This window comes from Mesocricetus auratus, unplaced genomic scaffold (genome assembly GCF_017639785.1).
Source record: "Mesocricetus auratus isolate SY011 unplaced genomic scaffold, BCM_Maur_2.0 Super-Scaffold_100007, whole genome shotgun sequence".
NCBI classification, from domain to species: domain Eukaryota; kingdom Metazoa; phylum Chordata; class Mammalia; order Rodentia; family Cricetidae; genus Mesocricetus; species Mesocricetus auratus.
The window spans coordinates 73,812,263-73,834,312 of NW_024429191.1; the positions used below are offsets into that span (position 1 = coordinate 73,812,263).

At 47.7% G+C, this 22,050-nt stretch overlaps 1 protein-coding gene across 1 annotated transcript in view; it reads right to left on the reverse strand.

The window, feature by feature from the left end:
- Igf2bp1 (insulin like growth factor 2 mRNA binding protein 1) overlaps positions 1-21,824 on the reverse strand; it is a 43,728-nt gene extending 21,904 nt beyond the window's left edge. Inside the window, 2 exon segments of the mRNA XM_040749563.1 lie at positions 20,471-20,531; positions 21,650-21,824. Coding sequence (XP_040605497.1) covers positions 20,471-20,531; positions 21,650-21,824 — 236 coding nt within the window.
- Between the last annotated feature and the right edge of the window lie 226 nt (positions 21,825-22,050).

Consider the following 22,050-nt stretch of genomic DNA (forward strand, 5'->3'; position numbering starts at 1 on the left):
CATGATGGTTTAGCCTCTTAGCTGTTCTCAACCTGTGGGTCAAGCCTTTTCACAGGGATTACCTAAAACCATCAGAAAACAGATACTAACAATAGCAAAATCACACTTACGAAGTAGCAACAAAATTTTATAGTCGGGGGTCACCACAACACGAGGAAGTATATCAAAGGGCCACACAGTTAGAAAGGTTGAGAACCACTGCTTAGATGCTCCTGATGGACAGTGAGAACAAACCCCTATATTTCACTCCATATTGGTTTCTCCTGGTAGAAATTAAATAAAGGCCTTGTTAGTACCTTCAAGAAGGCCAGAAGGTAGGGTGTACAAGCACCACATACTCCTGAGCACTTTCTTAGTGCCTAGAGGACCAAGGCCCGCTCTATCATGTTACATGAAAAAATAAATGAACCAGAGACTGATATTGGCGTTCAAACTTCAAGCTGAATATCAGAAAAGCAAAGCAGCTGGCCCACTAGCTTCTCACCTCTATCTCAGAATGAATGGACTGATCCCGTTTCCGAGAGTTCTCACCAAGCCTCAGACTGTAACCTCTCCTCAAGCTCTGGTCTTTTCTACTCCTCTAGTGCTGGGGTTAAAGGTGTGAGCTCTAATTCTTTTAGACCGATCCACTCTTGTGTAGATCTGAGCGGCCTTGGAATCACAGCGATCAGTCTACCTCTTAATCCTGAGTCCTAGGATTAAAGGTGGGTACCATGACCTCCTAGCTTCTGGCTGCTCGGATTAAACGTGTGTGATTACCACTGCCTGATTTCTATAGCTTGAGGCTGACTTTCTGAATCTTTAGTCAAGCTTTAATAAATCATAAATAATATCACTACACTAGCAAAGAGAGAGAACTAGGAGAAACTCACTAACTACCCCAGTCCTCGAGCGGTTAAACCTCCTGAAGTGTAGGAATTGCCAGCAATGGCCATTAAAGGCAAGGGTTACATCAGCCAAAATGCTTCCTTAGTGGCAACAGCCTGTAGCTTTCTCATGTCCTGTCAGAGCAGGCAGAGGACATGAGATCCAGCCCCAGAGGGCAGCTCAACAGGCATATGACAAGTCAACCTGGGGATGTGAGGACCAGAGCCGCCCCCACCCACCCCAACCCCACCCCAGAACAGGTCAGGTCAGGAAGATTGAGAGAAGCAGAAAGACAGAATAATGTACCAAGACATCCATCACAGTATACACACCGGACAGTGTGGAGACATAAGAGTGCCTGCCAGCCAGATCCATCTCAGAGTCCTCCCATTGCACAGGCTACTGGTGGCTTTGTTTGACAACCCAGGGCCCTGAGATTAAGAGGCTTAATGAATGCCTTGTGTTTCATAACCACTAAAGCAGGAATTGAACCAAAACTGTCGGATTTCCATTTTGTTTGTGTAGGGTTTTTTTGTTTGTTTGTTTGTTTTCTGGTTTTGAGACAGGGTTTCCCTGTATAGCCCTGGAATTCAGTCTGTAGACCAAGCTGACCTCGAACCCAGAGATTCGCCTGTTTTATGGACTAGGCAAGCATTCTACTGCTGAGCGATACGCCCAGTCCCGGCCCACTCTGCAGAGGAATCCCAGTCTGCAGAGGCCCCAGTCTTGAATCAAGCCTGAACAACCATCTCCTTGAAAACAAGATTAAACCAGGGATCCGCACATCCACCCCAACCCAAGGTCAAGCTCTGCCTCCACCTGTGGCCTCAAATCAACGGTCAACTCTCTGGGGACCACTTTTCACATCTGGGGGAAAGCAGTAGGATGTGTGTCTCCAGATGGGGATCGGCCTGTCTGCCTACAGGCAACTCTCTTAAACAAGGGATTTTCACTGTACATTAATGATCTGAGTAACCTGTTATTAGTTTCTTTTTTCTAGAATGTAAGAAAAGGTAAAAACACTCCACCAAAAAAAAAAAAAATACAATTTGTGCAGAGTTTCAAGACTTCAGGGGTTAACGAAAACTTTGAATCCATCCATCCAAGAAACCAAAGATAGAGCTGGGCATTGGTGGTGCACATCTTTAATCCCAGCACTCAGGAGGCAGAGGCAGGCAGATCTCTTCTGAGTTCGAGACCAGTCTGGTCTACAGAGTTCCAGGACAACCTCCAAAACAATACAGAAAAACCCCATCTCAGAAAAACAAAAAAAGAAAACCAAAGGTAAAAGACCCTAACACGCACCCACACACCAAACTTTATTTAAATGAAGTCCAGGCTTTCAGTGAAGTCTGTTGGCTCTCTCAAAGTGAGAGAGAGCTGCCCCTGGCAATGAGAAAACACAGTCAGGGAACTATACTAGGATACCTGCCTAGTGTGCTAATGCCTTGGCTTCTACCATTTGTCACGTAGCACTGCATTCATGGAAGTAAGTGCCAGACTAGTGATGCAGACTGTAACTGGAATGCAGCAAAGTAGCTAGCCACCAGGCTGAAGAAGATGGTTCAGTAGTTAAGAGCAGTGGCTACTCTTGTGGGCACCGGGCATGCATATGACCCACATACATTGATGCAGGCAAAACACAGTAACATACATAAAGCAAACCTAAAAATTCATATACATAAAATAAACCTAAAAAACAACGGCACCACTGGGTGGTGTGGTGCATGCCTTTAATCCTAGTACTCAGGAGGCAGGGACAGGTGAATCTCTGTGAGTTCAAGGCCAGGCTCCAAAGCTACACAGAGAAACCCTGTCTGAAGAAAAAAGGAAAACAAACAAAACCAAACCAAACAAAAGAAGCACCCCACAACAGAGCCATGCATGTAATCCCAACACTCCAGGGGTAGAGGCAGGCGGATCTCTGAGTCCAGGCCAGCCTGTTCTACATAGCAAGACCCTACCCCCATCCAAAGTAAACCACGAGGATACTCATCTGTAGCCACACAAAGCTCCAAAGCAACATAGGTACTGAACTCTAATTCATCAACAGAAAGCTGGCTGTTGGGGCTCAGATGCATCTGTAATCCAACCATTCCTAACACAAGGTGGAACTTCAGGGAATCTCATGGGCCAGCTGGTCTTGAGAGAAAATAGAGACCCAACAAGTTGGAAGGTGAGAACTGCTCCCTAAAGTTGGCCCATCACACACACACACACACACACACACACACACACACACACACACACACACACACACACACACACACACAGCACACACCATATACACTGGCTTCCCCAACTTTCTTTCACATTTCTAGAAGAGTCCAATGGCTGGAGCCTTCTAATTCTGGAGGTTATTCTGGTGGCTCTGGTGCGCTGGGGAAGCCACCGACTGAGGCCTCAGAGAACATGACCAAGTGCAACAGAAAAACTGATTTTACTTCAAGGGTTTATATGATATGCAAAATTTGTTGCTACTAATTAAAAAATTTGGGGGGGGGGACAGTGTTTCTCTGTGGATTTGGAGCCTGTCCTGGAACTAGCTCTTGTAGACCAGGCTGGCCTCGAACTCACAGAGATCTGCCTGCCTCTGCCTCCCTGAGTGCTGGGATTAAAGGCATGCGCCACCACTGTCCAGCTGAAATATCCTTATTTTTAATTGTGTGTTGTGTCCTCAGATGCCAGAAGAGGGTGTTGGCTCCCTGGAGGGGCAATCAGTTGACATGGTACTACAAGTCTCTCTGTGTAGCCCTGGCTGTCCTGGAAAGTACTCTGTAGACTAGGATGGCCTCAATCTAACATAAGAGATCCTCTGCCTCTGTCTCCTGAGTGCTATGATTTATAAAGTGTGCACTGCCACTTCCCGGCAATAATCTCGTTACATTCGGTCAAAAATTATAGGTGTGAGCCACCACACAGTTCCCAGCAGGACCATGAGTTCGAGGCCAGCCTAGACTACATGAGACTGTGCCTTAACTCTACCCTTTCCCCTCCCCCCCCCACACACACACAAAAAAAAAATCAGCTAAGTGAGCTGGTGCAAACCTGTAATCCCAGCCCCGGGAGGCTGAGGCACAAGGTTTTAAACTATCGGCCAGGCCCAAGCTACTTATTCCAGTCCTTTCAAAAATAAAACAAAACACTGTGCATAAATATGATTCTTAATACTACTTACACGCTACTCCAAGGTCTCGTGGATCCTGGGCAGGCCTGAACTCCCAATATTCGTATTTCAGCCTCCACAGTGCTGGGATTACAGAATTACAGTCTGTAGCGTGCTACCACCCCGCCCACTCACCTAAGCTTTAAGGTGGAAACAGTAATTCAAAACTTGCGCGTGTGCATACACACTAATGGTTTCTGTTCTTTTAGTTCCCTGTGCGGCTTTGGCTTCGGTTGCTACTCCCTGGGACTGTACACTGCTCACCGTACGGAGCCGACTGATGGAGAATGGCCTTGTCTCATAGAGCAGAGGTGGCCAGCCCAGCTTCTCGGTGTGGAAAGAAGCGAGTAGATAAGTCTGGCTAGGGAGTGCAGGTAATTCTGCTGGGGTTTTGTTTGCTTTGTTTTTTTGTTTTTTTATTCCAACAATAGGACCCTAAGTGACTGACCCAGAAGCCAAAGCTGGGCCCTTTCCAGATGAGAAACAGTGCTCATCACTGAGTCTTCCAAGATGGCCTTGGTCTTCCAGATCACCACAAGACAGTACTTCCTTCTCACACTTCTTAACCATATACAAAACAGAGAACGGGCTATCAAAATAGGAGTTGGAGAAGGGGGAGTCCAGAAAACTTCTGAAGGGGGCCGGCCTGGCACGCTCCAGGCAGGGCAGTAGCTGAGAAAAGGGGCAGTGCCGGGAAGGGAGGAGGAGCTGGCCCCATGCCCAGGGCTTCATGCCAGGGTGATCCAGGGGCAGGGCAGCCAGACAGGGCCAGGCAGCCAGCGGGCACTCTACTGAGGAGCTAGCTGCAGGTTAGAACTCAGGCTGAAAAAACAACCAAGAGAGAGGTCTGCAACCAAGGCAGATGACATCACCACCAAAGGGGGAGAGGGAGGGAAGGGGGGAGGGAAGGAGGGAGGGAGAGAGAGAGAGAGAGAGAGAGAGAGAGAGAGAGAGAGAGAGAGAGAGAGAGAGAGGGAGAGAGGGAGAGAGGGAGAGAGGGAGAGAGGGAGAGAGGGAGAGAGGGAGAGAGGGAGAGAGGGAGAGAGGGAGAGAGGGAGAGAGGGAGAGAGAGAGAGAATGTGTGTGTGTGTACAGGCATCAATAGAAAGTAGCTATGTGCACGCTGCCTTTTAAAGATGTTTTGTGTGTGTATGAGGTACGGGAGGCTCACGTGCCACAACGTGTACGGAGGTCGGATAACATGTTCAAATAGGTTTGGTTCTCTCCTTCAGGATGTGGGTCCTGGGGTTCAAACTCAGGTCATCAAGCCTGGCAGCAATAGCCTTTGAGCTTTAAATGCATGCCACCCTGGTTCCTAAACTAATGCCTCAGGCCCAGGAGAGGAAAAGCCCCCTGCAAGATGCAAGATGCTCCTTATCTAAACCTAACCCTGATTTCCTCTCCTCTGAAAAGGTCTTTACCCGTGCTGTTTAATGCCAAATTGGAAGTTGAGGGAATCACTCAACTTCTTACTACTCGCACACCTCTTATTACCAAGAAGTTCTGGCAAAGGACAATCAGATTCTGGTTTCAGAGCTGTCCCCCTCATTTACAGGTTCAGACAGGGGCAGAACTAGCCAACTTGGGGGTAGGACTAGGGAACCCAGTCCTACAGGCTGGTCTGTGTATGCTGATTTCACCAAACGGTGCTGCTTTGCCGTTAGCATGGCAGAAGCCATTAGAGTCTGGCGGTAAGTGCAGGAAAAATGCCCATATTCTGTATGGCTAAATGCTTGCCAACTGGCTTTTACTGCATGCGGCTCTAATTTGGGCACCAGATTTAATTTGCAGAACAGCTAACTACCCTATAATACGGCTGGATGGCTGTCACAGATCTGTTACAGAGAGGGAAAGGGTAGTCACCGACAGTTCTTCCCTTCGAAATACCAGTTAGATCTAGAGCAGGCAAAAAAAGTAAAGGTGCAAACATGCAAACGAGGAGGGGGGGAGGGAGGGAGGGAGGGAGGGAACACCTCAGCATCGTTGACAAGAAGAAAGCAAAGTGGTCCAAAACAATACAGAGAAACCCTGTCTCGTAAAAAAAAAAAAGAAAGAAAGAAAGAAAGCAAAGTGGTTTTTGTTGTTGTGGTTTTTTTTTAATCCCCACCCTTTACTCATCTGGGCAGCCCCCCCCCAAAGTCAAAAACAGAAGTTCTGGAAAAGCTGACCTCTTTCCAGGCCAATCCCAGGTCAGACTGAGCCAACTGCAGCCTCCCCACACACACCCTGGGGTTTGAGTAGAATCCCACTTTTTAACTGCAGGGCTCTGGCCAAGTGAAGCTCAACAGTGGGGGGCAGGAGGCAAGAACCGGGGGTGGGTGACTCGTGAGGATGAGGCCTTCACCAAAGCTTAAAGCACACACACGGAAAATAGTTTGCCCACACAAACCACCTCCTGTGTGGGTACAGAGACTGTCCCTCAAGAGCACTGTCCTCACCCTCTCCAGACTGGTGGGGAAGGTTAACAAGTTCTGAGAGACCCCCACTGCCTCTCCATTGGATAAGATATGTTGTCTTAGCTCCACCACCCAGGATTTCTTCAGGAGCCAAAAGGTCTAGCATTGGGGAGCCTGAGAGGGTGGGCTAAGAGTCTCTCCTCAGGGTGTGGGGAGACCTTGGAAAGGAGTCTCTCCTCAGGGTGTGGGACAAATGAAGAGCCTAGCTCAAGACAAAGATTTTGAGGTGAAGTTCTCAGAAGCAAGCAAAGAAGCCAGGCCAACCTAAAAAGAAATCAGGCAACTCACAATCTTGTCCAGTGAAAAATGATGAGAATAATGCTGAAAACCCTTAAGGTTAAAAATAATAACTTGTCTTACCAGTAGAAAAGGACTCTGGTGTATCCTCTCCAATTGTCAGTGCCTGTTGGTGGTGGGCGAGGTTGAGAAGTGTATACTAGGTGCTGTCAAAGTTCTCAGGGGTGTCCTCCACATTCCTGCCCACCCTGAGTTCTGCTTGGATTGGGGTGGGGGACTGGGTGGACTGCCTCTCCAGAAGGGCCCTTTCTTCCAAATAGAGGGATTATTAAGAGTCAGGACCACCAGCGCTTTCCAAAATGGCTCTTGGCCACCCTGACCAGTAAGAAACGCGGGTCTTCGAGGGCCCGAGGACCGAGGCCTTGGCCACAGCCTTTTGCCAAGGAGGGTTGGGAAGCAGAGCAGTCAGGGCAACTGAGGAGGCAGAGCCTGGGAAGGGCGGCGGCAGCTGAGGTGGGGGAGGGTGGCAGCAGCTGGGGGGAGGAGGGGAGTCCTGCCGGCCGCGCAATTGAGAAGGCCCGGGCAGCTGAGAGGCCCGGCCTGCGCCCCACGGGGCGCCCCTTCCCCCAGCCACACACCTCACCCAGGGGAAGCCGAGCGCGCTCTCCCACCCCAGCCCCTGGGTGGGCTGATACACGCTGCGGAGGGAGGAGGGGACAAGGACGCGCCCCAATCCCTCTCCCGGTCTAGAATGTTCGCAGCAAGGCCGAGGACGCGCAGCCGGTCCTGAGCTGAGGGGCCCCGGCGGCCCTCGGTCGCCCGCGCAGGGCCGGGGGGAGGGGCCGCGCTGGGGGCTGTGGGTGGGGGTGGGGACCGGGACTTTGCCCTTTGTCTCTCTCTCCCTCTCTGCAGAGCCACCGGCCGAAACCCGACCCCATCGGCGAGGCAGGCAGCCGGCGCGGGGCAGGCTCCCCCTCCGGGGTTCTTTAGTAAATCCAGATCCGACCTCCCCGTGGTCAGGGCCGTGACTGAGGTGGTCCTGTGGGGGAGGGGGCTTCCCGCCTGAGAACCGGCCTGCAAACATTTAAGGAGAAACTGGGTAGGGGGCAGGGAGCCGGGAAGAGGCTGGGGTGGGACCGCAGAGGCTGGAGAGGAGAAAATGGCCCTGGAGGCGACAGATCCTAAGGGACACCGTCGGGCTGCGCAAGGCGGCAGAACCAGGCTGTCTGTGAGGCCTTCCACAGCAGACAAGGCAGAAATGGAATCTGGGGTGGGACAGAACCGGGGCACAGAACTCATGGGCTCTCCGGGCCATGGGAAGGCCTAGGCTCAATAGCAAAGTTATAATTGAAAAAGTCATCCTTGTTCGCATAATAGAGTCTTAGGGGGTGAAACGAACTTATCAATCCCTTTGGGGTGTCATCAATTATCTTTCTAATATGCAGTTTTGCATAGGACTTCTGAGTTTGTCTCTACATACAAAATCTATGAACCTGGAACACGAGGCTGACGCTGACGTGGGCTTCTCAACCAGCAGCCAGAACTGAGAACATTGTTATTTCTTTTTCCAGTGGTAAGAGGCTCAGAGATTGACTAGCCCAAAGAGGCAATGGCCAGTGACAGCATAAGGTTTGTTCCTGCTTTCCAGAAAAACAAGGTACTTGGGTTCCTGCTCCCTAGGAGCTAACATGTACCAGGTAAGAATTATGATTCAGTAGGTATTCGCCCTATTTGCGGGAGGGGAAGCAGGAAAAGTCATCTCATTCTCTGCCCTGACCACAAGCTCCTGCTCTCCCCATCCCCACACCACCACCTCGCGCTCTAGCGCGCGCGCGCGCGCGCGCACACGCGCACACACACACACACACACACACACACACACACACCAATCGTAGTTGAAGATCTACCTAGATTTTTCAAGTTTCTAGAAGGAGAATCCAGGTGAGGAGCCTGAAGGCCCAGAAATAAATAAGCAATGACCCTAGATCCCATTGCAGATCCCTTTTCCTAACTTACTTGGCCACACAAGAGAAGATGGTTGAGACCCATCATCTTTGTTTCCTTCAGCCTGGGAAGGAAGAAGGCTCAAAGCCGGGACAAATGCTTGTCGGGTGTGTTTTTCTTTGCAAAGCTCATGCTACTCCAATAAAGCTAGAGAGAAAATTCAGCTTATATGTGACAGACAGCTCAGCTTTAGACACAAATGGCGGGACTTAAAAAACAAGCACCCCTACTGAAGGCAGGCCCTTGGCTGTCATATAACACTGCCGGAGCTTTGGGGGTTTTTTTTGTTTTGTTTTTTTCAGTTGGATGTGGTGGCAAGAGCACCTTTGTAGTTCTTTTGTTTGTCGGAATAGGGTCTCAACAGTAACCCAGGCTGACTTAGAATTCAGGTCAATCAATCTTCCTTCCATCCAGGCTTCCAAATGCTAGCATTACAGGTGTGAACCCCCACATGGGGCTCCTTTGTAGTTCTGAGAGAACATGGTGGAACTAAGATACTCAACATTAAGCCCCCTCCAATTGTAGGAGTACAATTTTTGATCCTTGATCCTCCCACATAATGCTCCAAGAGGCTCACTGAGAGCAATAACAAGTCTACCTACCTTAACTCTCCCCCTCCCATGCCAACTCCAGTTTAGCTGCCACAGGCCTCCTCTGTTCAAGCTCTTGAGTTATGAGTTAATGTACCCACTATCTGAGTGCATAATCCCCAGCCAGTACCACAGCTTTCCTGGATCGAAAAGGAAAATGCCGGAGGGCAGATAGGTGGCATTCCTCCTCTTGTTAGAAGCAGAAGGAACTTTGTCCTGTACCTCCCTCTTTGTGGAGGCCCCCTCCCTTCCCTCCTCCTCTCCCTCTCCCCCCCCCACAATCCCTCTGCCCGACTTTCCCACCCTGGCTGCAGAGCTCCCGTGCTGCTAGAAATAAAAACCCAATAAATAAAAACAATGCAGGAAAGTGGTCGGCAGCAATGGAAGACCACTTCATCACAGAGAAAAAGGAGGACAGGGAACAGGAGACACAAGTTTTCAGAGAAAACCTAAGCATGGCCTTTCACTTGTCCCTGGTTTTTACTTCAGGTATCTAGCAAAGGAAGTCGCATGCAGTAAATAGTAGATTCAGTGGATAAGGCGGAATGAATGTATACATGACTACAAGTTCCAGCTCCTGCAACAATATGCCAACTATCACAAAAGTCAGAGCTAGGTGGCCAAATATTTCCTCACACGTATCTGTTATATATTTTAATTTCTCATAGCCAGTGGCTGATTGGCGAGCAGAACCTCGCGCTCCAGGCAAATGCTGCTGACAGTGTGGAATTCTTTTTTCTTTCCTCTTGAAAAAAGAAAGGAAAGGAGCTTTGGAACTAGACAGGTAGCATTCCTCTCTTACCTAGGAAGGCGAGGAAGCTACTTACTCAAGGTGGCCAGCAAAAAGCAAGGGTCAGGTGGAGCCGTATCACTCAAGACAGCCCGGGGTTCCTGAGGACCACCCCACCTCCACACAGAGCTCACTCTCAGCAAGAATCTCTCCACCCTTCCCTTTGTGAGGCATTCTCACTGTGCAGTCCTGGCTGGCCCATAACTGAGTGTGTAGAAGGGATGGCCTCAAACTCAGTGATTCCCCTGCCTCTGCCTCCCAGCGCTGGAATCACCGGTGTGTGCCGGCCGTTTTTTCCATGAATTACTTTATGAAGAGGAAAACACTCAAGAGTATTGGGAGGTGGAGGGGGCTGGTGGTTGAGAGCAGCAGCCAGTGCTCTTCTAGGACACAGGTTAGATTCCCAGCACCAACATGGTAGGGGATTTGGTGATACCTTCTTCTGGCCTCCACAGGTAATGAGTGCCCCACCCCATAAGACACAGGCAGGCAAAACACCCATACTTGGGGGGGGATGGAGTGAGAGACGGCTCATGTTTAGAGCAAGTACTGTTCTCCAGGACCTGAGGTTCATTCCCAGCACCCAAGTCAAGTATCTCACAACCTGTAACTCCAGCTTCAAGGAATCTGCCACCTCTGACCTCCTTAAACACCTGCATATCCCCAGACACAGATACAGACACATAGTTAGAAAAAATGCCCATACACATAAAGAAATAATATTTTAAAAGGAGTAAACCCCAGGCCAGGGGTGTTCTCATTGGTAGAATGTTTGCCAGGCATTCAGCAAGGCTGAGGGAAGAAAAACCACTGAAATACAGGGGTGGAAGTCCCCACAAAACAAACAAAACCCTGTCACGGCCTAGTTCTACTGTCAGTCCTTGCTCAGGAAACATGGGCTCCAGAAACCCAGCTCTCTGAACCAACATCGTTGGCCTTTAACACTGGGCTCAGTTACAGTTGGGCTCCTCCACCCCAGGGGCTGAGTCCTTGAGAGAGGCGGAATAAATGCTTCTAACTGAACTGACAGCTCCAGGTTTCCTTCATGCAACAGTCCTGACTCAGTTCTATCCCTCACTTCCTCCTTCTCCTTGGAGGGTGCAATGGGAAGTTGGTGAGCCCAAAGCCATCCCAACTGCAACACACCACTCTGCATCATCAACAAATGGGGAAACCCTTCATAGTAGCTGAAGTACAACCCTGTTAAAGGGCCAGAAACCACAGGTTGAAAGCCTTGCCCACAGCCAGTGTGGACTGTGGGTATGTACACTCAAGGCATGACTAGGGTGTGTCCACTGGGAACAAGGAGGACTGGAGGCAGAAAATAAACATGAAAATGAGTTCAGGGTGGATTTTGCAGGATTTTCCAGAACTGGGAACCAGGGAGAGGATGCAAAGCCACAACAAAAGCAAAGAAAAGAGGAACTACAGATTCAGTCACCTCCAGGGCATTCAGGGATCCCATTTCTAAATTCTCATTTTATGAGCTTAATAAAAGCGGGGTATAAAAACCAGCATCCCTATTATCTGCCATCAGGGTAAGAGCCCCTCCTCCCTGTCAGAATTCACTACCCCATTCCTCCCATTCTTCCACCTTCATCTGTGGCTCCCTCCCCTATACACACACCTTTGACAGTAACCTAAACAGTGAAATTACTGAGAGGTGCCTGGACATCAAGGAAATGTATGTAATAAATGACCAGTTTCCCCTTTTAAAAAAGAAATCTAGCACTCTCCACCACATTTGCCCAGTTGCGTCCCTCCAACCTATGAGCTGGTAATGTGGGAGCTCTGAAGGTTGCCCATAGCTAAGCCTTTAAGGCACCCTACACCAAACCCACAGTATTCCACCAGCACAACACACGCCAAGACTGGGTTACACAGAAAGACCCTGTCTCAACAGAAAACCAAAATAAAATAATGAAAAACAATGTGCCAGATTCACCAAGCATATGCAAGCACACTGAAACACCTAATCTTATGTTTTAAACACTCCAAATTGCCATGCACAGTCCTAAGACAACTTTTCATAGACACGTTTTCAAATACAAATACTACACATGCTCCGTTCCAATTCTGGAACAACCACAGCTCTTGGGAACAGAGCTGTGACACCAGGAAAGAGGACAAAGACCTGCCAGGTCAAGAGACTGCCAAGCCCAAGTATTGACTGCTACATACTACTCATACTACTCTGCACACTTTACAGTCAGAGAGCCTCTGCTTTAAACACTGACTCTCGGGTGAGGAAGATCTTTCCTTCAGCCCATTTAGCGAAGATACACAGGAGACTTGGGCTGGGTCACCTTGGAATCCTTCCTCTCTCCTGATCCTTAACAGTTTTGAATAATGCCAAACCTTTTGATCCCAGCACTCAGGAGATAGAGGATCTGGGTGAGTTCTAGGCTGCCCTGGCCCATATAAGGGAGTTCCAGGCCAGCCAGGGCTACACAGATCTTGTGCCAAAAAACAAAAAATGTGATCCTGGCCTGATGGCTCACACCTTAATCCCAGCACTCTCTACAGAGGGAGTCCCAGGAAAGGCTCCAAAGCTACAAATAAACCAAATAAATAAATAATATCAGCTCTCTTGTCTTTATTTTTCTGAGTCAAGGTTTCTTTACAGAGCCCTGACTTTCCTGGAACTATGTAGACCAAGCTGACCTGGAACTCATGGAGACCCTCCTGCCTCTGCCTCCAAAGTGCTGAGATTAAAGGTGTGTGCCACAGGGCTGGAGAGATGGCTCAGAGGTTAAGAGCACTGACTGTTCTTCCAGAGGTCCTGAGTTCAATTCCCAGCAACCACATGGTGGCTCACAACCACCTTGAATGAGATCTGGTGTCCTCTGCTGGCATGTAGGCAGAAGACTGTGTACACAATAAATAAATAAAATATTAAAAAAAAAAAAAGGTGTGTGCCACCACGACCAACTTTTTAAGATTCCTTTTGGGACTTTTCAATATCCGCTGTGTGCATGTGTGTACTCAAGGAGGCCAAGGGGATGTTGGTGCCCAAGTTGCACATTCAGACACTAGGAATGCAACTTCTTGCCAGGCAGTGGTGGGGCACACCTTTAAGCCCAGCACTCGGTAGGCAGGCATATCTCTGAGTTCAAACCAGCCTGATCTACAGAGTGCCAGGACAACCAAGGTTACAAAGAGAAACCTTGTCTCTGGGAAAAAAAGTTCCAACTCGGTCCAAACTATCCACTCAGATTTTTCTCATATTAAACATTCCCATTTCAGACTAACCTGAAACTAATTCTAAATGAAAATATTTGGAAAAAATCCCTCTTTTGCTAAAGATATATAAACTAGAATTCACAGAACAGACAAAATATTACAGAGAAAATAGAGAACACTTTGGCGCTTGCCTCAAGAGGAAAATTTCCAAGTGGGTTTACCCAAACTCAACACAAATTCCCAATCAGTCTGTATCATATCACTGTTTCTTCTGTGCCTTCCAAGCCCCAAAATATCAGTTTATAAAACTGCCCCAGGGACCAGAAAATATGTGGATAATCCAATCAGTTCTTTTTAGCCATCCAGCTGTTGACTTGGTACGTTTTCATCTAAAACAGTTGCCTAATGGCCAACTCTGCCCCTGGTGCTCTGTCTCTGCACCAGGACTGCATTTCTGATGTTTGGTCAATATGCTGCAATCAGATTTTTCTCTAACTATATTAAAATTATGAGGTCCAGACCTACTTTGGAAAACCTCATATTTATCCATAATAGCACACATCTGATTTCAGTGGCTTGTGTTTTGAAAGAAACCTTGTTCCTGTCATATTTATTCCAAACTTACTGTGCTACAAAGGTTTAAAACAAGCAGTCTTATGAAGCTGACTGTGCAATAAATACTAGAACTAAAAGTACCATTTTGCATCTTTGAAGTACACATTGTCAAAAGCCTCAAGGGCCATCCAATTGGTCACAGGCAGAATTTGGACTGAAATGAACACTTTCTTCTCGTGATCTGTTCTTTGTTTTCTTAGAGGACCATTTCTAGCCAAATCAATGATCAGTAACCAAATGGGCACCTACCTTAATTACATGTTGAGTTTTTTTGGTTTTAAGAGACCTTTGCTTCTGTTTTGGAGAGATGTTTAAAAAAGGCAGTGGAAATGGATGGGAGCACAAGTTTCCTGCTGACAAGGAGTTAAGAACCGACCCAAAGCCTCCCCAGTGGTCAGCTGTACGACCAGTTTAAACATTTATTTTTGGTTGTGAGCCTAGCCTTTAACTAAGCTGAGCCCCAGCCCTATCTTTACACACACACACACACACCACCACCACCACCACCACCACCACCACCACCACACAGACTCTCCCATTATTACTCCTCCCTATTGACTGTTTCAGTCGGCCTTCAGGACCTACAAACAGGCCAGTTTGTAAAGATTACAAAAAAAAGCCCGGGGTTGGTGGCACACGCCTTTAATCCCAGCACTGAGTTCCAGGCCAGCCTGCTACTGCATTTGCTCTCTCCCTCTTCACCTTAGGACGGGAAGGTCTGCCAAGGGAGCTGGGCCCCATGGAGCCCTCCAACTAGGAAGCAGCAGAGGCTGCGAGAGTTGCGACCTAGGTACCAGATAATAAATCCTGATCCAGGGTCTTGAGGACCCTAGGAAAGGAAATGCAAATCAGAAGGTTGGGTTCAGGGCTGGGAAGGTCATGTGGGAAGGTCAGATAGGGTTATCCAGGAAGAGCCTCCGGCATGCATCTCTCTCCTCTCCCACTCCACCCTCTTTTTGAAAAGGGGAAGTCAAAAAACAAGTAGCAAGGCCTCCTTCCTGCTGGCTGCATCTGCACCCTGGTGACAGAGAGTGACTACAAGCCTCCAGTGGCTTTCAAAGTGAGGTGGGAAATCCAAGGCCCAATCTCAGTCTCGCCTATGCTCCTTAACACTCTTCTCATCAAATCAAAGCTGCACTTTGTAAAAGAACAGCCCTGTTTTAGGATCTTTAAGAGATGGGGACAGACAAGTCGATTTAAATTTGAACAGATGGGAAAACGTCACTTCCTCAGTCACCGTAGGTTAATTTTTTTCTTATGACACTATCCCTGCCACCTTCCACACAAAAACCAGAGGTATACACCAAAAAATGTTTTTCTTCAAATAGTCAGCCAGGTCTAGTGGCTGAATCACACCTGTAATTACAACACTGCAAAGACTCCCTGAGGCAGGAGGATTACCATCAGGCCAACTACACAGTGAGTTCTGTGCCAACCTGGGATACACAAAGAGACCCAGTCTCAAAACACAAACACCTGCTCGTCTCCTTCCTTTTCACTTCATCCAAACCAAATGTGAAAACTTTTGTTTTTTTGATAGTCTCTACATGGCTGTCCTAAAACACACTCTGTAGACCAGGCTGGCCTCAAACTCAGAGAGATCTGCCGCCTCTGCTTATTGAGTGCTGGGACTAATAATGTGTGACACTACTAGTTCAAATGTAAGGTTTGGGCTTTTGTTTTGGATTTATTTGTTTGGTTTTTGAAGATAGGGTTTCTGTTTAACAGCCCTGGCTGCTGGCTGTCTATAGACCAAGCTGACCCTAAACTCACAGGCCTCTGCTGGGAGTACTGGGATTAAAAGTATGCACCAAGCGGGCGTTGGTGGCACACGCCTTTAATCCCAGGACTCGGGAGGCAGAAGCAGGAGGATCTCTGAGTTCTAGACCAGCCTGGTCTACAAGAGCTAGTTCCAGGACAGCCTCCAAAGCTGCAGAGAAACCCTGTCTCGAAAAACAAAAACAAAAACAAAAAAAGTATGCACCAATGCCCAGATCAAATGTAAGGTTCTCACGTTTGTTTTTAAGACTTATTTATGATGTATATAGTATTTTGCCTGCATATATGCTTGCACTCCAGAAGAAAACACCAGATCTCCATTACAAATGAATGTGAGCCACCATGTGGTTGCTGGGAATTGAACCAGGACCTCTGGAGGAGCAGTCACTGCTCCTAACTGCTGAGCCATCTCTCCAGTCACCCCCCCTTTTTAATATTTTTTTTTAAATTCATTTTTTTTTTTTTTGGTTTTACGAGACAGGGTTTCACCGTATTGTTTTGGAGGCTGTCGGTCCAGCCCGGCCTCGAACTCATAGAGATCCGCCTGCCTCTGCCTCCAGAGTGCTGGGATTAAAGGCGTGTGTCACCAACGCCTGGCTAAAAATTCATTTTTTTAACGTGCATTGGTGTTTTGCTTGCATTTATCTCTGTGAGGGTATCAGATCCTGGAGTTACCTACAGTTACTAGCAGTCACATATATGCTGGGAATGGAACCCTAGACCTCTGGACATATCTCTAGCTCCAAGTGTAGAGTTTTTTGTTTTGTTTTGCTTTGTTTTTATGAGACAGGGTTTCTCTGTATTGTTTTGGAGGCTGTCGGTCCAGCCTGGCCTCAAACTCACAGAGATCCGCCTGCCTCTGCCTCCCGAGTGCTGGGATTAAAGGCGTGTGTCACCAACGCCTGGCTTCTTTAATAAAGCATTCGCCATCTCTGTGGCTTTGAACTAGCTCTTGTAGACCAGGCTGGCCTGGAACTCGCAGAGATCTGCCTGCCTCTGCCTCCCAAGTGCTGGGCTTAAAGGCGTGGGCCACCAACGCCAGGCTAAAATTTTGTCTAATTTGTGTCAGGGTTAAGAAATTGACAATGCTTTCAAGGGCCACCAGATTAAAAAACTATGGTTTCTACTAGTCATAAAGGAAAACCTAGTCATAATGGAAATTTGTGAATTTGTAAAATCCACTTCTAAATGGAAGCTAGAGTGGAGGGAATGAATCTGTTTCCTACAAATCCTAAAGAAAACAAACACAAACATTTTTCACTTAAAAACACAGCAGCCTAACATCCTTTTTACTAAAAGTTATAAGTTGTTTGTTACAAATTTTTTTTGCTGTTCTGTCTTGTTTTCCCAAGCCGGTTTCTCTTTGTAGCCCTGGCTTCCTGGAGACTAATCTTGAACTCAGATCTGCCTGCCTCTGCCTCCCGCACAACCCTGGATTACACAGGAATGATTTAAAAGCCCAGGCTGCTTTGTTTGTTTGTTTTCAAGACAGGGTTTCTCTGTAGACTCTCCAGGAGCTCACTCTGTAGACCAGGCTGACCTGGAACTCAGGGAAATCCGCCTGCCTCTGCCTCCCAAGTACTGGGATTAAAGGTGTGCGCCACCAATGCCCGGCTCCAGGCTGCTGCTTCCTCACATGTTTCAGCCCCAACTCCAAACTGTATGCTGTTTGCTTTCCAATTAAATTCACACTTATTTCTGAAGGTGGCTCTAACTTGTTTTTAAAAAGATTTAGCAACTCAATTATTCAAGATTTCTACAGTACATTTTGAATAAGTTGAAAACATTTCTTGTCCTGTATAAAACAACCCTTCACAGATTTTAAGGTGCTGAGTCCAGAAAATTAAACTTATAAAGTAGGAATCAAATCGAAAACACTCTCTTTTAGAGTTCTTCACCCCGGGAAAAGAGACTTAGTTTTCATTTTAATCATTAGAAATTTAGGAGAGCCGGGCGTTGGTGGCGCACGCCTTTAATCCCAGCACTCGGGAGGCAGAGGCAGGCGGATCTCTGTGAGTTCGAGGCCAGGCTGGTCTACAGAGTGAGTTCCAGGACAGCCTCCAAAGCTACACAGAAACCCTGTCTCAAAAAAAAAAAAAAAAAAAGAAATTTAGGAGAAAGCATTAAACCGCTTCATTTTAAATCAATTTAAAGGAAAGAACTATCAACCTGCCTAAAGATATCAAACTTGGAATCACATATTTCATATGTTAACAGCAAACAGTTTGATGACACCAGTTGACTGTAAATATGCAAGGGTGAGGACACACTCTCCTAGAATAGACCTCAAGGGAAGGTGCATGAAGTTTCATTTTCTGGGAAAGCAAAGCAAATCATTTCCCTCCTTCCTTGCCTCAATTTCTCCTAGAACAAAACACATCTAAACACAAATGTTGCACCACTGTTTTTAGAAATGCTTTGGATCTTTCTCCTTTATACCAATATTTGCCAGTGAATAGATATAAATTCTCAAAGGCCAAAATTGCCAACCAAATTCCCAGCACTAAGAGAGATGGGGAAGGTAAGTGAAATTTAATGCCTCTCATATTTAAAATTCAAATTTGTTGTTTTCATCTTAAATATGATGCTAGGACTGAGTACTTAAAACGTATAAATCACTTATCAAATATATTCAAAAGGACAACAAAATACTTTAATACTTTCAAATCAAAATTCATTTGCAACTGAGTTTATCAAGAGTTCAATTTTAAACACTGAAAACACAATACATTTAGAAAAAAATACACCTCTACAGGTGTTCATTTTACATAGAATTTTAGTCCTGACTAAACTCCTCTGTGTTTCAAGAGAATGAAAATGCCAGTCACAAACTCAACTGAAGGAGTTGAGACACAAACTAAAACACCACAACAGGATTCCTCAAGGAACACAAAATAGCAAACTGAGTTAATGAAAACAAACTTGTTTTTTTAAACCCCAAGACTTCAAAAATTGGTTCATGGGAGAAATAGTCTCTTCTCACACAACTACCCAGGAACGGGAGAAAAGACAACTCATTCAATTTCTGGTTCAAAAACTATTTCAGTAAAGGAGAGAACACACAGAAAGTAGAATTTAATGTAGACATGAAAACTTTTTTAAGAGCCATCTTCTCCCAGACATCCTTTCCATCCCAACTCAAAGTGGCTCCTAGTGATGCATTCTGTAGGGGACAAGAAGCCTGGATAAAAATACCATAAAAGCAAGCAGCTGGCTTGAGGAGAAAGATTCACAAATACAGGGCACCATGAACATTAAAATTCGGTTATTTTGCAGAATTTTGCACCACATTTTGCTGTTTCTTACTTTTCCCTTCTTCCGGCTTTAAATTTTAAACCATTCTCAAGAGCAGAAGGGGTTAAAGATCACATATTTCAGAATTCCAGTTATTAGATTTACCATGAACACAGTTTTGAATTTAATATAATATTCAAAGAATACACCTCAATTATGTTATTCTCGCCCCAAAATTTTTCACAATAGGACTTTTCCTTCCTTCCCATTTAGTGCCTCTTTTGCTCCTAATTCCAATCACCTTTCCAGTTTCTCGAGCATTTGACAACAAATTACATACTCTATAAACAGACACAAGTCATATTGATCATCTATAAATGCAATCATTCAGTTATTTAAAAATCCGAAGGCAAATCACAGAACAGTTTATCTCCAGCTAAACTGTAGATTCTTTAAAAATACCCCACACACACACTCACAAAAGCATAGCACCCACACATACTTTCCACCTCAGGAAGGGCCAAAAACTGTTCAGAAATTCATGAAGTTTCTTCCAGTTGAAAGAGGGGTTTAGGGGATCAAAAATGTACTGAGGGCTGCTTCCAACTAAAGACAGGAAAGAAAACTGCACTGTCAACATGTTCAAAAAGTCTGATGTGAGAAACACTGCCCTTACTCTTAACGGAGTTCAACCAAAGACTTCAGAATTAAAGGCAGACTAGAAAATGTACCCTGAATTTTAGGGGAGCAAGATGGAGACACCCCATTTTGCTGGTAAAGACGGAATACAGGAAAAAAAGAATTCAGATGAGAACACACACACACACCCATTCATCCCCGGAGTTCTAGACCCTCCAAAGAGCCCCAGCTCACAGCCTGAGCACAAAGCTCTCACCCCAGATGGTCCCTCGTAACAATGGGCTGAAGGAGTGGGGGTGGGGGGGCTGGAAAGGGATAGTACAGCCACAGCATATCTGAAAATCCAGTTGAAGGGGCAATGTAGGATGTGAGGGGCTGGGGATGAGGGTCTGTAAGGGAGTAACAAAAACCAGAACCAGAACAGAAATTAATACAGCATGAGGAGATTCTAATGGGGGTAGGTTCCTTATTATTTCACCCAATAGGAAAAGGATTCCCCTAAATCCACTTTCAAATTATGATGTGGATGAGAGAAACAGGAAAAAAAGGCCTGGCAGAAGTTAAAGACATCACCCCCGCCATGAGTTTGAACTCTGTATATCTAAGCCTCCCTACAAAAATGGTCCCACACTTTGAACTAACTCCACAGGGTTTCCACCTATTGATTTTTTTTCTCTTTCATTTCTTCAAGTAACATCTTTTGGCCCACCCCAGTTCCAAGTTGTTGGTTTTTTGTTTTGTTTTGTTTTTAAGCTGAAAAATACCCATTACAAGACCTTGGCCAATCTCTCCCAGCCCCAACATCCGGAGTTGGGAGGTGGGAAGGCCTGGGGTTTGTTGCACTGGAGACACTATAGATTGGACCCCCTTAATATTTCTCTCAGTTCCCCCAAATGAATTCTTTTCCTACCTTTGTTTTTTGGGAACAGAGTGTTCAATCTCTAGACGTTTTCCTTGTAGTTCTACTTTCCCTGAAGATTGAAAAAAAAAAATGAATGAATGAATGGGGGAACAGGAGTGGGGGGGTGGGGAGAAAGGGTGGGTAAGGGACATTAGTTAAATTCAAGAGTTCGAGGGCCCTCCTAGGAATCCAAGCACTAGCTGCCGAAGCCTGTATGGGGAAAGGTTGCTCCGGGCATGACCGAACCCGTAAATTCGTTTTTGCAAATTTTATTTTATTTCCACGAATCACGTGGGCTAGTTGAACAGACTGCTCAGAGAGCCAGATTTAGTAAAGATGTGAGAGCGTTTGTGTGAGCGCGCTGCTTGTGCGACTCCCAGAAGTAGGAAGGAGCCAGGGGAAAGGATCACCCCGGCTCTCGAAGTGGGGTAGGAGCAGAGTATTAAACTTTATTTTCCTGCCCAGCCTCCGAGAAGAGCTTAGGCAACAAGGCGTCACCTGTCGGGGCCGCAGGGCAAACGGAGGGCCCCGGGGGGCGCGGCGCGGCCGGGTGGGGAGGGTCCCTCGCGGCAGCCGCGCGCCTCTCGGCCCAGCCTTGGCGTCTCGGGAAGCAGCATGGCGACCCGGCGCCGCCGCGCCACCCGGCTCACGCCCCACTTTCAAATCAAAATGGCTCAAGCCCCAGGCCTTGGGCGGGAGGCGGGAGCCCCTTCCTCCCACGTCCTGTCTCAGGGCTCGTCCCCACCAGGAGAGCGGGAAGACCCGAGGTGCAGGAACACCCCTCCTGGAAAGGCCTGGAGGGAGAGCCGGGGCGAGGGGGTGTTCCAGCAGGGGGGCCTTCCAGCGAGGAGTGGGGGGCACCGGGGAAACCACGCCTAGACCCGGACCCCAGTGCCCGGGAGACACCCCCACCCCCACCAGTTGCCAACGGGGGCTCCCGCCCCGTCGGTGGGGAGGGGGGCGAGGAGCCACGAGCGTCCCGGGCTGGGGGAAGGGAGAAGGAAATACCGAGTATTTCTGCCTGGGGAGGGGGCGTCGAGGGAGGTAGGTCGAGGCAGGGTACGGAGGCCGAGCCCCGCGGGCCCGGGAAGAGTTGGCGGGCAAGAAAAGAGGAGCTGCAGATCTCCGTTGTTCTGGGATTTCGTTGTGTTTTTTTTTTTTTTCCCGGGGAGGTGGCCGCGCTCTTACCCGAGAAAGTTTCGATGGCCTTCATCGCCCAGTGCTCGTCGGGGCAGTCCACGAAGGCGTAGCCGGATTTGACCAAGAACTGGCCGCTGTAGGAGATCTTGTGCTCCGCAAATACTTTCTCCAAGTCTGCGGGGGTCACGCTCTCGTTGAGGTTGCCGATGTAAAGCTTGTTCATGGTGGCGGTGGCGGGGCAGGACGCGGTCCCGGGCAAGGCCGAACGGGCGGGTGCGGGCGGAGAGCCTTCTAGGCCGAGACGTGGAGGCGGGCGGCGGGAGCTGCAAACTTTCTACGCGCCCCACCCCTGGAGTTGTCCGGAGCTCCGGGCGGGTGGGCGGCCTGAGGGCACGCGGAGGTCACGGGAGAGTTCGGGTTAGCCCGGGAGAAGTGCCCGCGGAGCGCAG